Source organism: Panthera tigris, chromosome X (assembly GCF_018350195.1).
Source record: "Panthera tigris isolate Pti1 chromosome X, P.tigris_Pti1_mat1.1, whole genome shotgun sequence".
NCBI lineage: Eukaryota > Metazoa > Chordata > Mammalia > Carnivora > Felidae > Panthera > Panthera tigris.
The window spans coordinates 14,721,085-14,738,853 of record NC_056677.1 but is presented as its reverse complement, the minus strand read 5'-3'; the positions used below and the strand labels follow the sequence as shown (position 1 = coordinate 14,738,853).

Below are 17,769 nucleotides of genomic sequence, written 5' to 3'. Positions count from 1 at the left end.
AGAAGCATATTAGGGGTATCTAAATTACTTATACAATCTACCATTATTTTCCTTCCAAACGCTTTCAAAAGTTTTGGGGCCAAAAACTAAGCCAATAGGTAAGCTAATTAATTACCCACCTAACTCACCCAAAACATTATGGATAGTCACAGAGAACCAGAACATTAACATAAGGGGTAAAAATTAAGGTGTATATCAATTTTGAAAAGTAGAAAAATCATGTTTCTTAAAACGGAACTGTAAAAAATAAAAACCACAGCAAAAATCAAAGCCCTAACTCCAATTAATACTCCTTTGTAAGACATATTTAAAAGAAATATTCCTATTTTTGAATGGAATTCTTCAAGCCAGACAAAGGACCTCATGTTGTGGGAAGAAAAGCAGTTCAGAAATTGTCACTGGGGATGCACAGGGCACAGAGTACCACACGCAGTGCTGCCATGTGAAACTTCCTCACCGCTAGAAATTGTCTTTCCTTTACAAAATGAGGCCAGACCAGGAATACTCTTTTCCTATTATTAACCATTCCACTGACATCTCTTTTGTAGTTATTACTTGTTTACAAATTTCAGTAATTTGGGGTTTTAAGCAGATCACCAACCCATAGAATCATGGAGGCATAGTCAAGGGTGCATGAGGCACACAAAGTGGCAGTATTTGGTGGTAGTCTCACAATTATGGATAGGAAGCCAGAAATAGAACCACAAATACTCCTTTTAAATAACTGTATTTCAGTATTTCTTTTTTATTCTCCTAAACACTTCTTAAGATGCTTAAAATATAGCAGGACTCTTCTTTGTAATATGCCTTACAAAGTATGAAGAAAAGTAAAGCTACCTGTGTTATATTAAAGATATTAATATTCAAATTCTTTGAAAGCACTGGGTGAAAACAGTTACACATGCTTCTAATAGCTACACAGGACAAAATTGGTCACTCACACAGTGAATTCTCAGTATGCTGCCATTTCCCATTTGTTTGATTCACCTTGGAGGTACCAATCTAACTTCTGCTTATGAAAGGACACAGTCTCATTTACATATAGAGGTTTACATTATATTTTTGGTTATATTTGAATACATGAAAAAATAACATTAAAAAAGTCAAGTTGTTATTTTTCAGCATATGGATTAAAGAAAAGAATTTTTAAAAGTGACCTATAACTTAAACACCCTAATTTATAGTTTTATAACCTTTCTGAATCATTGTAATGTAAATTTTTAAGAGCACTTAATACATTTTTATATATATATGGAAAACAATACACAATTTTCTATTAGGAGATAGTACAACTCAAAAGCTTCCTAATACACTCAACCAGGAGCTGGAATGTTAGACATCAATTACTAATCTCATTCACTCAACATTTAAAGGGAATAAATGGAACTGTTCTAAAAATGTCTTTGACCTGTACAGGTATGTAACTACTGCACACACATGATACACATGTATTTACATAGGCATATTTTTAGTGTTTATGATTACACCTAAGATAATTTCTATCAACATTTAAAAATATTTTTAAAATATTCTTTTATCCTACCCAATACAGAAGGCCATAGTGGTATTTCATAGAAAATTCTTTTTCTAGAGTCATTAAGCACTGGGCTTATGAATATACACACATGCACATATTTGCTTTGCATTCTCATTAAGCAAATACTGCATTATGACTTTTTAAAAATGGTAGGCAACACCATGCAAAGAGAGTATTCTCCCAGCAATCAATTTTCCAATATATGACTGAAAAGAATATTCCTCTAATTTGTCAAAACATAAGAAATACTTTTAATAAGCCTTTAAAAAGCTACCTATGTGTTATATTAAATTAATTCTACTTATAAGTTTCCATTTCTTTTTAACTTACCAAAATCACACAGTTTCAAAACATCATTGTGGCTGATTAAGAGATTTTCTGGCTTGATATCTGAAGTATGAAGATTAAGAAACAATTGTTAAAAAGTGTTCCATGTACTGCTGACACTCTTGGATCACTATAACAGCAGCTAATTAGAAATATCCAGAGTAATTTGAATAGAAACCTGTGGCAGCAAAAAGCAGAGTAACACATTTTATGCTGGTACATAAAAGTTTCCATTTGTTTTGGAGAAGCATGCAGACCACAATTTCAAAAATATTTTTTTGCTTTAAATCTTAAAGGTATTAATGGAATCTGTGAAAGGAATTTAAAAATCATTGAATCTAGGCCACCATGTCTCAAGGAACTATCTACTTTATAAAATACTAATGACATCAATTTTGGGAGTTTGAATATTAATTTTTTGGAGATAGAATATACATACACACACACACACACACACACACACACACACACACACACATATATATATATGTGTGTGTGTATGTATATATATATATTCTAAAGTTCATGGGGTATCTGGGTGGCCCAGTTGGTTGAGTATCTGACTCATGATCCCAGGGATGTGGGACTGAGCCCCACGACAGGTTCGTGCTAAGCGTGGAGCCTGCTTAAGATTCTCTCTTCCCCCACCCCCCGCCCTTCTCCCCTGCTCGTGTGTTCTGTATTAAATAAATACACTTTAAAAAAAGAAATCATTTCTCTTGTCATTTTCTATATAATTTCTATATTTATATCTCTCTTTAGCTTTTCTGTGTAGTTCACAATTATAAATGTCTAATGCTGAAGCTATACTGGATGAGTCAAGAAAAGATTTCTCATTTTTTCCATGGATGTTCTGACGATGTGGTGGGAGCTAAGTAGAAATACACAGAAAATGCTATTTAATTCCTACCCTGGGAGACATCTCACAATTCTATTTTTTAGAGTATCAATCATTTATATCATATGGCAGAGGTGAAAAAGGAGAAAGGGAAGACGGAGGAGTAAAATCTGTAGATTTCAGAATCGTGGTTTCTTTTTTGTGTTGTTTTTTTTTAATTTGAGAGAAAGAGCAAGGGAGAGGGGCAGAGGGAGAAAGAATCTTAAGCAGGCTTCATGCACAGAGTGGAGCCCAACACAGGGCTCAGTCCCCAACCCTGGCATCATGACCTGAGCTGAAACCAGGAGTCAGATGCTCAACTGACTGAGCCACCCAGGCGTCCCTCAGAATCATGGTTTCTACTGTGAATTCATAACCATTGATTTACTGTATACTTAACCAAATCACAGCAATACCACAGAACTGCAGCTAAATCAGTTCCTTATTAATATCCTCATATTGCAGTATACACTGTTATTAGAATCATTACCCCAGACACTAGATGTGCGGTTGGCTTGAAGACAGACCTATACTACCAACAACCTTTTTAATATAATTTATTGCCAAATTGGTTTCCATACAACACCCAGTGCTCATCCCAACAAGTGCCCTCCTCCCTGCCCATCACCACTTTCCCCTCTCCCCCACCCCCCATCTACCCTTAGTTTGTTCTCAGTCCTTAAGAGTCTCTTATGGTTTGCCTCCCTCTCTCTCTGTAACCTTTTTTCCCCCCTCCCCACCCCTCCATGGTCTTCTGTTAAGTTTCTCAAGATCCACATATGAGTAAAAACATATGGTATCTGTCTTTCTCTGCCTGGCTTATTTCACTTAGCATAATACCCTCCAGTTCCATCCACGTTGCTGCAAATGGCCAGATTTCATTCCTTCTCATTGCCAAGTAGTATTCCATTGTATATATAAACCACATCTTCTGTATCCATTTGTCACACCAACAACCTTGATATGGTAACTGGTATGAAAGTCAAATCCAAGAGAAATATAAACTTTTTCTAGATATAATTAATAGAAGTTGGCATTCTTCACGTGACCTTTAAGCTATTCTTAAAGTGACACTATTTTTAAAGGGATATCCTTGTATGTCTGTACAGGTAAATTAAAAGTTAGTATTCATTTATTTGATAATTCAGAGACAAGAAGGAGATACTGTAACATTTTCCGATAAACATCTTTTAGCTTCATTATTTTATCAATATGTGTCCCATTACTGTAAAACTCTAGAATTCAAGCAAGATTATCAGCAGAAGATAAATGGTGTAGAGTCAAAGACAGTGCTGAACAAGTAATTTCCCTTTTATTACTATAAATCACTCACCTCACAGCAATAAAGGACAAAATAAAACAGTTTATGGAAGCATAATCATGACCTTTATGCAAGGTTGATCATGCCTACAACTTGCAATGGGCACTTTCCACTCATGGGTAGGGCAATTCAGGAGGTAAAGGTACATACCAGAGGTTGTTGGTCTAAGAGGGAATGAGAGGTGACAGTCAATGGGGGAGGTCAGTGACTTAGGGACCACCTTTAAAGCCTGATTCTGAGTGGTTTCACATTACCTGGTCTACCAACAGAACCAAAAGGCAATGGAGATTACCCCTTTGCTCGTTTCACCCCAAGTAAGCTTCAAAGTTCCCATTTGTCAAATTCTTTACATCCCAAGGCATTTCTAAAGTTGAGAATAGATCTGGTTATACAGATCTCACCATAATATCCAAATAAACTTGCAGTCTATCCTTTTGATAATTCAAAAGGAGACTTGGAAGGTAAACGATGTTCTCATATCCTGTACATTCGAAATGTATTTAATTCAAAGGGAACATCAGCACCCATGGAAATATTCTTAAGAGAGTAACATGTAAAATATTTCATTACATTCGATGTTTTCTTAATATTGTCCATTTCAAAACTTCCATACTTACCTCTATGTACAATATCGTTCTTATGGCACCAGTGAATAGCTTTGATTAGCTGATAGATATAACTTTTAACTTTTTCAGGTGGAACTCCATTTGGCATTTCTTCCAGCAGTTCAAGCATATTCTAAAAATTAAATAGGGAGCCATTAATCTCCACAAATTAGGCAGGCCATAAATCATGTAGTAACAATTTAAAAAAGCATCTTGGGGTGCCTGGGTGGCTCAGTCAGTTGAGTGTCCGACTTCAGCTCAGGTCATGATCTCACGGTTCGTGAGTTCAAGCCCTGCATTGGGCTCTGTGCTGACAGCTCAGAGCCTGGAGCCTGTTTCAGATTCTGTGTCTCCCTCTCTCTTTGCCCCTCCCCCCCCATCTCTCTCTCTCTCTCTCTCTCTCTCTCTCTCTCAGAATAATTTTTTTTTTTTTAAAAAGCATCTTGGATGATAATTCATCCAGTACACAGCATGCATTTTAAAAAGCTGTTTTGTTTTCCATCTACAACTTTTTTCATGAAAAAGCGGGATACTCTATTAAATCAAAGCTCTCTTTTAAGAGAAATTCCATTTTTACTATTCCTCAGTGCTGCCCCAAATAATAACCCTGGTACTTTCCACTCTCCCTAAAATGTTTAAGGCATCATTTTAGAATATTTTCAAGGCAAAAGCAATACAAAGTAGAGAGAAGATGCTGTGATGTATAAAGGAGGGGGTAAACAAGCATTTTTAACACAGTGCACTGTGCATGTTTAATAGCACCTTGCAATAAAATCAAGCCTTGAAAATATTTCTGGAGGACCTGGAAAATATTCTTAAAAGAAAATGATCCTTAATTTTAGAAGTGATCCATGCAATCGGTACAAAAATTAAGATAGGCTAGAAAATGCTGTTGAAATAAACACAGACTCCCAACAAATCAATTTTTGAAACTCTTAGCCTGGAGTCAGAGATCATTCTAAAACTCACGCAAAATTTTTTTACTAAGGAGAAACCCCACTTAACCAGTTTCACTGAATTTCCAGATTAACTACACATTTTCCATTCCCTCTGTAAAGCACCACATTAAGGCCCATAGCATTAGAGTTTATTGTTTGTAGACGACCATCTAGAAAAGCAGTTCTCAAAGTATCATCTGTGTGTGTCTTAGGGGTGGTTACCAGATCTTACAGAAGGCCCATGAAGTCAAAACTACATTCATAGTAACACTCAGCTTTTTGGCACTTTTACTATGTTTGCATTTACACTGATGACTCAAAGCAAGGATGGGTAAGCTGGTGGCACCCTTGCATAAATCAAGGCATTGGATTCCTCAATGCCACACTCTTACAGTTAAAAAGGAAGACAAAAAACCAGTTTTAGTTAAGGATGTCTTTCTTGGGGCGCCTGGGTGGCTCAGTTGGTTAAGCGTTTGACTCTTGATTTCGGCTCAGGTCATGATCTCACAGTTTGTGAGATCGAGGCCCCCCACTCCCTGGGTTGGGTTCTGTGCTGTCAGTGTGGAGCCTGCTTGGGATTCTGTCTCCCCCTCTCTTTGCTCCTCCCTGATATGTGCGCATGCTCTCTCTTCTCTCTCAGAAAAGGATGTCCTTCTTTGATTAAGCAGTAAAAATTATTACTTGTATTAAATTTCAACTCTTGAGTACATGTCTTTTTAGGAATCTACACGATAAAATGGGGAATACACATAAAGCACTTCTGCATAACAAAGCATGATGGTTATCTTAAAGAAAATCACTTGGGTGATTGAGTTGAAAGCTGAACTAGCTGTTTATTTTTGATAGAATACCATTTTTTATTTGAAAGTATGACACACAAATGTAGTTATGTTAACATGTAATGGGATTCTTATTGTTATTTTTAAATGAATTACCTTTATATTGTTCAGTTCTGACTTGTAATATGATAAGTATTAATAGATAAAGCCCAAATAAATAATAAGCTTTTAGGGTATCTAAAAATTTTAACAGTGTAGGAGTCCTAAGGACCAAAAAGTTAGAAAACCTCATACTTGCTCTAATACAACCTCACAATTTTGTTCCCACCAGTCAAGCTGCATATAATCAGTTCTTCATAACACTCCCATACCTATTTGTAACAGATGCACTTCTTTTAATACAATTAAATATCATATAAACCAATGAAATAATGTTTTAAATAAAGAGATTTGCTGTTTGTAAGAAAGCAAAATTTAATACTTTGGAAAGACTGAATGGAGGACAGCCACTAAACATACTGCTGTCTAATGGTATGTGAGTGCAGCAACTAAAAAATGCTGGCAAGGGACAGGTGGTGATGGTGATAAGGATTCTGCACTGAGGTTACTTTTTAATGTTTTTAAGCTTTAGTTTGGGTTTACAGAAGCTCTCACAGGCTATCATAGTTGATGCATTATGGGTATGATGTATCTAAGAAAGACTCATCAGAACTCCAATCAGAAGATCAATGCTCCAAAGGCCCTGACCCTATCCCTAAGGAGTAAGAAATGAATATATACTGATATATTTTAAGTTAAAATGTTTCAAGTATGTATGCATGATTTTTTAATGATTCTCCACTTGAGTTGCCTTTTTCAATTAACAAATGCATAGGAGCTCCTAAATGCACATGAAGAATAAGAGGGCTTTGCAATACAGAAAATAAATCGTATGTCTCATTTCATATCATGTTCTAAATCTGTCAGTGGCAGATAGGAATGCCCCTCGATAGCCATTCTTCCCTTTAGTCCACAGTAATACAATTTGTAAGTCGATACATAGGTGCTCAGAATGAAGAGTACATTTCCCCTCTGCCTTGCAGCTTGAGAGGCCATGAAAGTAAGTCCTGGCCAAGGGGATGTGATAGCTGGAGTGTGATCTTGACCTTGAAGACAAGGGCCACATCTCAAGGGTGGCAGAATGGAAAGGCAGAAGCAACCTAGGTCTCACACAGCTGTGGAGCAGAGTTACCGTACCAGCCCTGTACTGCCTACCTTTGTATTTGTATGTGAGGAAGAAAGAAACTTCTATTTTGTTTAAACCACTGTAATCCTGTAACAACCCCACTACCCCTTAAGAGCACCATTTTCTTGCCCTCTTGAGACTCTTTGTTAATCTTGTTAGGCACTGTTGCTGATGGGAGGTCACCTTCCACGGAAAAACCACAGGGTCAGGGCAAGAACCCCAGGTCTGGGGGACACAAGACAGAAGGTCTGGTAGCAGCTCTGCCACTTATCGGTAGAGAGATCTCAGACACGACAAAACGTCTGGTACGCAGAGGTGATTTCCCCATGTGTTCATAGCAAATTGTTATTAATCATGAACCATCACCATGAACAGAACAGAAATAAAAAAGACAAACCGAAACAGATCTGTCAGAATTGCATTATTGGCAGTGAAAATGGTAAACTGCATGATTATTCTTGCAACTAAAAAATAATATAAAGAACATCCGATTTTTACAGGAATCCTTTTTCTTATAACTTTTTATAAATATCAAATTTCAGTTTAATTTTGGTAGGGAAGGTCCTTTAGGAATATACCTAAACTGACAAAGAAAAAGAAACTTTTAAGCAGATTTTGGAAAAGAAACACAAAACAGTGTTTTATTTCTATTTTAAGTTTCTTTCTTTGTTTTTGAGAGAAGGAGAGCAAGCAGGGGAGAGGCAGAGAGAGAGAATCCCAAGCAGGCTCCAAGTTGTCAGCACAGAACCTGATGCAGGACTCGAACCCACAAACTGTGAGATCATGACCTGAGCTGAAACCAAGAGCTAGATGCTTAACCAACTGAGCCACCCAGGCATCCCCATGAAACAGTGTTTTAAAATGACAAAGAAACTTGTAATACGTTTCAAGTTTTGCTTGAATTGAAATTCCTATGTATATTTATTTTCATTAGAAAAATAATTTGTAGGGGCACCTGGGTGGCTCAGTCGGTTAAGCATCTGCCTTTGGCTCAGGTCATGATCTCACAGTTCATGGGTTCAAGCCCTGCATCAGGCCCTCTGCTGTCTGCACAGAGCCCACTTTGGATCCTCTGTCCCCCACCCCCACCCCCCACCCCCGCCCCACACTCTCTGGCCCTCCCCACTCATGCATTCTGTCTCGAAAATAAGTAAATAAAAAATTATTAAAAAGAAAAAGAATTTGTAAAGGCTGAATTAATTCAAAAGCCACACTCCTGGGTCATCTTGGCAACACTGCTTTCTATTTTGTGATGATGATGGTGGTGATGACACTATCATTTATGACATAGAAGGCATCTGACAAACATAACCCTCCCCAGCCTTCATGTTCATTAGAAAGCCTCATTTTATCATGTACAAATTCCTGATTTTATCATGCAGATTCCTACAAAGACATGTACTCAAGAAGTGAAATATAATAAAAGTAGTAATTTTTAGTGTTGTTTAGCTATTAACAGGAAATCAGGAACCACATATTTATTCATCAAGGAAACCTCTAAAAGGTCCATCTGGCACCAGTTTATTCTACTCCTGTAAAGGTACTTATTTAAGTTTTGGACAATAACCAACCACTGTAGGGCAGCTACCCTCAAAGAAATTCAAAGGCCCACCTATTGATGACTGCAGCATACATTAGCCCCTAGGCCACACATCATTAAAACTGTCACTAATCATCACCAATTAAAAAAAAAAAAAATACCAAGGCAAGTATACAGATAATTTGAACCGTGTGTGCTTTTCTTCTTTTCTCCCATGCTTCCAATTCATTATCTGTGGCCTCATCTACCTCCTCAAGCCTCACCTTATGCCTCCTGGCACATCTTCTTCCCTCAAAGCCAAAGCACTGACATTTCATAAAAGGTTGCTCCATGAGCCCACTCATTCACCACCCTAGGTCTGATTTAGGCAGCCACCCTAAGCTCCCAGGCTGCCTCACACATACCTCTGTCATCTTATGCCATCACTGTCAACTACTTGTCTCTCCCTCAGAAGCCTTGCCTCGGTTTAATTTAAATAAAGTACATCTAAAAATTACCTGTTGAACACAGATTCTAAGATTTTAGAAGCCAAATCAATACACTGTGGAAATTTAAGATGATCTCTGTACAGTTAAATTGCGCAAAACCCTTCAATATATTTCAGGGCTTCTAATGATTACGGATAAAAAATTCATTTTTAAAGTACTGAGATTATGAGTACATTGACAAATCATACTAGACAATAATACTTCCTTGAACAGTGTCAGAAATGACCCTACATAAAAGAATCAGGCAAATTCCATACTATCAATTAGTGACTTACTTTTTCAACATATTCAAACACCAAGTACAATTTCCCCCTCCGACGAAAGGCTTCCTTCAGCTCCACGATGTTTTCCTGCTTGAGAGTACGCAGCATTTTAAGCTCTCGTAAAGTCGTTTCCTTGACTTCTTCATTTTCTAGAATGTAAACAATGGTGGAGAAGAGTAAAATTAAAGCTTTCAAACCACTGTTGAAAAAATTCTAAAAACAATGAAAACATACCAATTTTACTTTCCACTTTGAGTACTTTCTGCATAAGAAGTTCAAGGATGGAAGAATAAATATCACATTTTCTTGTTGAAAGGATCAAGAATTAGCCACTTAAAGAAGAAAAGGCTTACTTGACCAGCACGAACCTAATTTTCCCCTTATGTTTTCTTGTACTCCGTATTGCAGAGGGTATGTGTAAACACAGACTTACAGATACAACATATCAATCTACTGTCATTTTAATTCTAACACTTCCTACTGACAAAGGAGGAGTTGAAAAGAGTAAAAAGGAATCAATGGTATCAGTGTGCAGAGCAGCCTCTAGGCAACATCTGTAGCAGCTGATGTTTTTAACTCTAGCCGGAAGCTTTGGCTTAAAAGAACATTTTATTTCTCCGGCTGCATGTGAGTCACCTCAGAGAGCAGAGGTCATATGCCAGGCACCCACGATGCAGCTCATAGTCAAGTTGCAGGGAATTCTAGGAGAGTCTGATCTCTCTGAACAGCAGCTGCTATAGGTTCCTGCTGTCCTCCTGTGGCATGTCCACCTGTCCATCCCAGATGGTGTAGCTGTACTGGGACGGAGAACTTATGCTGAACCAATATAGCCTTCCATATGATCAACTTCACTCACGATAACCCCCACAGGCATGGAGGAAGGACAGAAGTCACATTAACTCTAATGGATGAATTGGCAGGGGAGTAAGGAAGGTAATACTTTTCTTTTTTAGTGAGTTTTTATGATACCTTTAGATGTAGCCTGGAAATGCCAACTACCATGTTTACATATATACATATATGAATGCGTACACACACACACACACACACACACAAGAATACAGGTTCATAATTCTTTTATCTGCAATTTCAAAAATCCATCTAAAAACTGAACACTTTCTCCAAGTGTATGGCAAATCTCTTTAGAGGTAAAACCTAAACTGACATGAGACCACCTAGTCTTTGTTTATCCCACTTAGTAAGAACATTCAGGTGCTTGCTTCAGAAATAGTGTCTTACTGGGGCGCCTGGGTGGCTCAGTCAGTTAAGCGTCCAACTTCAGCTCAGGTCATGATTTCATGGTTCGTGAGTTCAAGCCCCACGTCAGGCTCTGTGCTGACATCTCAGAGCCTGGAGCCTGCTCCAGATTCTGTGTCTCCCTCTCTCTCTGCCCCTCCCCCCACTAATATTCTGTCTCTCTCTCAAAAAATGAATAAACATTAATAATAAAAGAAACAGCATCTTATTACAGGGTGCTAAAGTAGCATGCCATATTTCCATTCCAAAACCCGGAAGTTGTGAATTCTAAAACACATTTGTCTCCAACATTTGGGGTCAGAGTCAAAATCCTAGCTTGAGAATCCAAGTTTTATGACCCTCAGGTTCAGGTATATCCAACCTCCTTCAGGTTCAGGGAAGAAGAAAATGAGAGTTTGGGGATGAGGATGAGAAAGATTAAAATGCCTTCTAAGAAGAAATGCCTCCTAAAGCAAGGTACACAAGAGGGAAAAGGCTGATGGGGCTAAATGGGGAGAGAAGATTCTAAATTAGGTGCCAGGAGTACTTCTCAGATTATTTTCTATCCCAGCCTATCTCCCAGCCCCCATTCAAACGGAGTTTAAAGAATCAAGAGACTGTAATAAACGCAAGGGCTTTGTAGCATGAGAGTATCTGTAATAAACAGGGAACAGAAAGTCAACACTCCTTTGTGAACTGGTTACACAAGTGAAATATTCTCCCTACTTCACACACACACACACACACACACACACACACACACACACACACACAAACACAACTGTTGGGGAGCCCTGGAGCACAGATTAGGAAAGGACACAGAAAGATACTATCAGAAAGCAAGAAGTAGCAGTAGGATAGGTTGACAGTGGCATAAGCAGTGAGCCAGCCCAGCCAACATCAGGAGGGGGGGGGCGACTGGGAACTAGGGACTCACAGGGCCCCCATGAGGGGAAAAGAGTATGACACCATGGGGGTCACCTGGCAGTAGGGGGAATGTGAGCAGGGGACCTCCCAAAGTGGCTTACAGGAATGTGGTGGGACAGAGGTCCAGCTGTTCTGCAAAATGGGGCTGAGCCAGATAAGTGGTATTTGGTGACTTTTAAAATTACTTTTAATTTTTTTTTTTATTTTTTTATTTTTTAATATATGAAATTTACTGTCAAATTGGTTTCCATACAACACCCAGTGCTCATCCCAAAAGGTGCCCTCCTCAATACCCATCACCCACCCTGCCCTCCCTCCCACCCCCCATCAACCCTCAGTTTGTTCTCAGTTTTTAACAGTCTCTTATGCTTTGGCTCTCTCCCACTCTAACTTTTTTTTTTTTTTTTTCCCCTTTCCTTCCCCTCCCCCATGGGTTTCTGTTATGTTTCTCAGGATCCACATAAGAGTGAAACCATATGGTATCTGTCTTTCTCTGTATGGCTTATTTCACTTAGCATCACACTCTCCAGTTCCATCCATGTTGCTACAAAAGGCCATATTTCATTTTTTCTCATTGCCACGTAGTATTCCATTGTGTATATAAACCACAATTTCTTTATCCATTCATCAGTTGATGGACATTTAGGCTCTTTCCATAATTTGGCTATTGTTGAGAGTGCCGCTATAAACATTGGGGTACAGGTGCCCCTATGCATCAGTACTCCTGTATCCCTTGGATAAATTCCCAGCAGTGCTATTGCTGGGTCATAGGGTAGTAAAATTACTAAAACACTAACAGCCTTTAGTCTTATGAGGAAGGCTACCCCATCTGGGTTACTTTTGAGACTGAGATAATCAAACCAAAGTTCACCTATCTCTAAGACACAGAATGCCACAAAGGTCTCGATACAAAGCAAATGATCTTCTAACAAGGTGATAATCCAATACAAATATAGTGATTACTCACAACCTGGTTCCTGTCTGCTTTTCCATTCCCCATTTCATATCCTTCCCACCTCCCCCCCCACCCCACATTAGTCTTTCAGTTCTCCAAATAGCCCCAACTTAGTTTTTTCAACCTTAGGGCCTTTTAACTTGTTCCCTCTGCTTGGAACTCTCATTCTACAACCCAGACTCCTTACAGGGCTGGCTCTTCTTCAGGATTCAGTTTGAACAGCACTCCTCACAAGCATCGCCCAGATCACTAAACCAAAGTAGGCTTCCACCCCTATTATTCCTTACCACACTGAACCTATTCTTTTGCAGACCAAGAGCTGCTATTCTTTCTGTTAAACCAAGAGCTCTAGGAGGAGAGGCCTAAGTTCTGCTGTTCAACAATACACACTCAACCACCTAGGACTGCACCCGGCACAAAGAAGGGATCAATAAATACTTCTGACACAAACACGTCCACTGATGTCATGAGGAAATCTTCACTCCTATGTGGCTAGCCCTCATTCACTTAAGACGTGGGAAGCAGCGATGTGATGGCAAACAAGAGGCACTTTCGCTCTCAGTTTTGAGTACGGTACTTTCAATCTTCTCTCTGGAACGTTGAGAGGGCAGCTTTTCGGGCAGTAAGACAAACCAAATTTCTTTTTCCCTATATACCACTATGCCTGGTTGTCTTCTACAATATGTGATTATAAAAAATGGGGCTCCAGAAAACTTAAAGTACTAAAAAGGGTCACGAACACATATATATTTAACCATTCATTAATAACATCCGTAAGCTATACTGGAGCTGGGTACAAAAAAATGTTGCAACCAGGTCAAAAGTAAATACAGCTGGTGTATCTTTTCTAGTCAACTGCTTGGTGAATTCCTGGCACTCGAAAAGCAACTGAAAAAAGAGAGCTTTGAATTATTAGCAACTTGTGGCGATTTTACTTTGCTAACAGATAAAGCTACCTCAGAATGGCTGAAGTAGAATGGTTTTAGAAGAAGGAACACTGGAGTAGGATTTGGGAGACCTAGAGTTTGGATCCCGTTAAATAACCAACACTGTGACATATGATGTTGGGCAAGCCACTTAACTTTTCATTCATAAAATAACAAAATAAATGGGCACACTCCCCGTCCACACACGCCCTAAAAAATCCCATGGCTTTTTCCAAATCTAATAACCAATGATTTCTTTCCATTAAAATCTCATTGATTATGAGCCTAAACCTCACCGAATTTTGATGCTTTGTTATATAGACATCATTCAAATCTATACTGACTACGTAAAAATGGCTAGAGAGAAAAGAGAAATTAATCTTGAAAAAGAAGTTCACAAAACCACTTAGCATGTGGGGCCAAAACCACCTCATTTGAGCTGCCTATCTTTTTTTAGGAAATGAAGGCTTTACTCTAATTTATGCCTGTCATAGATATCCAAAGTTGAGGTAAGCACTTCAGCACTAAGAATGTAATGAATGGGAACAGGCAGGAAGCGGAATTATTAATTCCCTAAGTGCAAGTAAAATGCACACTCTTCATTACTTGGTATATCCTATCATTTTTGTTTCTCTAAGTACTTTTAAGGTTCCTGGCTTACCCTGTACTTTGATGAAATTGCAGCACTAAACGATCGGATGATGAAGAAAAGGAATATACTTTCCACTTACACATGCTTCTCACCTCAGACGTTCAGAAAGTAGCCAAGCTCTTTAGTGAGGCAATTTTTTAAAGGTGCTGGCACAGCCTACTCAAGTGAGCACAAAAATCCCTGCCTTCCAGTTGAGATAATCCTGTGGATTCTTTACATAGGCAAGGCTCCTCCAGTTTACAAATGAAGAACCCAAGTCTATAAAGAATAGCTTCCTCGGGGTGAGGGAAGGGAATGCCACACTAAGTGGAACAAAGGGACACAGGCAACACGGTGGATGGTAGTGAGCAAGCTTTAGAGAGTCACTCGAACACCCAGGTCCGGGTCTACACTCTGCTACTGCTGAGCTGAGTGGCAAAGCAGCATGGTATGGATGGAAGAAAAACTCAAAGATCCTGAGGCCTGCATCTTTCCCAGTTAATCACATACTAACTGTACAGCTTTGGACCGTGGGTTCCTTGGCTATAAACAGAAATTGGGCTTCTACTAGAGGATTCGAAGGTCCTTGCAGCTCTAAGACCTGGTGCATCCGAGCAAGTCCTGCTTATGTGCATGCTAATGGGCTTGGGCGTCAGTTTCCACTGAGGGTGTTTACCTTAGTACAGGCAGCAAGTCTGACAATGTTACATACATTTTTTTGACTGATGATTAAATGGCAGGGTAGAAGAAGGACGTTAAGTAAGAAAAAAAACAAAGAACTAACCCGCTTTTAGCTTGCCAGTTAGGCAAGTTAACACACTAAGAATCAAGAAGGGAGATTCACTAAAGTTAAAAGAAAAACAATTTTTAAGAAAAAAAAGTCACAGGAGCAAAAGTAATGCAAAGTAAGTAATAAAAAGAGAAAAACCTAAAGATGAACAGAAACTCTATTGTAACTCTATTTTTAAAGAACTGTGGGCTTGGAAAAGAAACCCAGAAATAGCTGTAACCTACTTTATGAAATCATAAACCTGACATTCTTGTATAGACAAAGAGGCCCCCCAAAATGGACCTTTAAACAGGTACAATGGGAGGGGAAAAAAAGCCAACCCATCCTTGTACAAAATCATCAGGATACCATAAGGGTTGCCCTGACTGAAGAAGGAATACCAACAAGAGGGCGATTAACACGGCCAAGGGGGTTTGAATGGTGGTGCCGCTATCATATATACTAAAAAAGATGAATTCAGCAGAGACTGGGTAGAGCACAATGGAAATGTATTACATTATGAAGGGTGCAAATGTTCATCAAATCCTAGAAGAACCCCTGAAGCTTGAAGAGATCCATTTTGGACATTAAAAGAAAGTCTGGTGAAATCATGACTAGCCAGAATGTTCAAGCTTAGTTAATTGAATTCTGTTTAACCAAAGGTGGGAAAATTTGTTTCAAGGCCTCTCCTACAGAGAAATCAAGTTCTTGAATTTAAGGAGCAAAGACTATGAGCTCTTGTTTTATACCATTATGCAAAAATGTGACCAGAATTCCCTCAATCCAGAAATCAGGATAGAGCTTTCTAATGTCTGAGTAGAAATAAGGATGAAATAAATTGGAGGAAAGAATGGATGACCAATTACACATTCTCTCATGTTTAAACAGAATATGTCCGGGGCACCTGGGTGGCTCAGTCGGTTAAGCGTCCGACTTCAGCTCAGGTCATGATCTCACGGTTCGTGAGTTCAAGCCCCGCGTCAGGCTCTGTGCTGACTGCTCAGAGCCTGGAGCCTGTTTCGGATTCTGTGTCTCCCTCTCTCTCTGACCCTCCCCCGTTCATGCTCTGTCTCTGTCTCAAAAATAAATAAACGTTAAAAAAATTTTTTTTAAATAAAAATAGAAAGAATATGTCCATTCCAAGAGAAAAAAGTATTTATTTACAGAAAAGATAAACAGCAGGATATGAAATGCAAGCCTTTTAATTTGATATAAAAGCAGAGATACAACCTAAATTCCATCTTAACTGTGGACTGCTATACAGCTCCCTGAGAATCAGCCTCCTTGCCATGTAACAAGTAGGGAGGATCCCTCCTCACCCCATCACCCGTACTTTTAGGAAAAGACTGAAAGTCCTAAGAAGCAAAAGATGTTGTCACACCAGAAGATGCAAATATACGTCAAAAATAAATCCTAGGGGCGCCTGGGTGGCTCAGTCAGTTGAGTGTCCGACTTTGGCTCAGGTCATGATCTCGTGGTTTATGGGTTCGAGCCCCGCATCAGGCTCTGTGCTGACAGCTTGGAGCCTGGAGCCTGTGTCAGATTCTGTGTCCCCCTCTCTCTATGCCCTACCTCTGCTTGTGCTCTGTCTCTGTCTTTCAAAAATGAATAAACATAAAAAAAATTTTTTTAAATAAAAGATAAATCCTAGATCACAGGACCTCCTCAAGTAAAGGATGAGCAGACAACATTTTTAACTCTTGTTCACTCAAATCTATCTTTTCTAAATCACTGCTCTTGGATTATTTAATAAATTGAGGATGACAGACATTTGTACACGTGTGCGCATGAGAATGCTGGTCCAACAGTGACAGAAGATTATCATTCGGACATCTAATCTCATTGTAGAGAACTGTAGTTATAGGAAGGGGAGATGAATTAGGCTAAGTCTATCATTATACATAGTCCAAAATGTATCTTTTAACTAAATAATCTCTAGTACCTTTTTAGTCTGGGGTCATTTTTCTCTTCTCAGAAAACCCAAATACTGAATAGAACTAATCCTTTGAAGACTTCTGGTTGGTTAGGTGTTTATAGTTAATGTTTCTCTGTGAGAACTTACATTAATAGACAAACTCATAATACTATATCACTCAGGGTATCATTAAGAATTCATTATCTGAAACTCTGCATTTATAATGATGTATAAAGAAGCAAAAGTCAGGGCGCCTGGGTGGCTCAGTTGGTTAAGCGTCCGACTTCGGCTCAGGTCATGATCTCACGGTTCATGAGTTCAAGCCCCGCATCAGGCTCTGTGCTGACAGCTCAGAGCCTGGAGACTGCTTCGGATTCTGTGTCTCCCTCTCTCTCTCTCTGCCCCTCCCCCACTCCCTCTGTCTCTCTGTCTCTCTGTCTCTCTCTCTCTCAAAAATACAAACATTTTTTAAAAATATTTTTTAAAAGCAGCAAAAGTCATCAAAACAAA

General features: G+C 38.9%; 1 protein-coding gene across 7 annotated transcripts in view; it reads right to left on the bottom strand.

The window, feature by feature from the left end:
* CDKL5 (cyclin dependent kinase like 5) overlaps nt 1-17,769 on the bottom strand; it is a 214,354-nt gene that overhangs the window by 67,583 nt on the left and 129,002 nt on the right. For all 7 annotated transcript variants that reach the window (XM_042973886.1, XM_042973891.1, XM_042973890.1 and 4 more), the window contains 3 exons: nt 9,913-10,049; nt 4,680-4,800; nt 1,868-1,927 (listed from right to left, as the gene is read on the bottom strand). In XM_042973886.1, the coding sequence (XP_042829820.1) occupies nt 1,868-1,927; nt 4,680-4,800; nt 9,913-10,049 (318 nt within the window). The remainder of the gene's footprint in view (nt 1-1,867; nt 1,928-4,679; nt 4,801-9,912; nt 10,050-17,769) is intronic.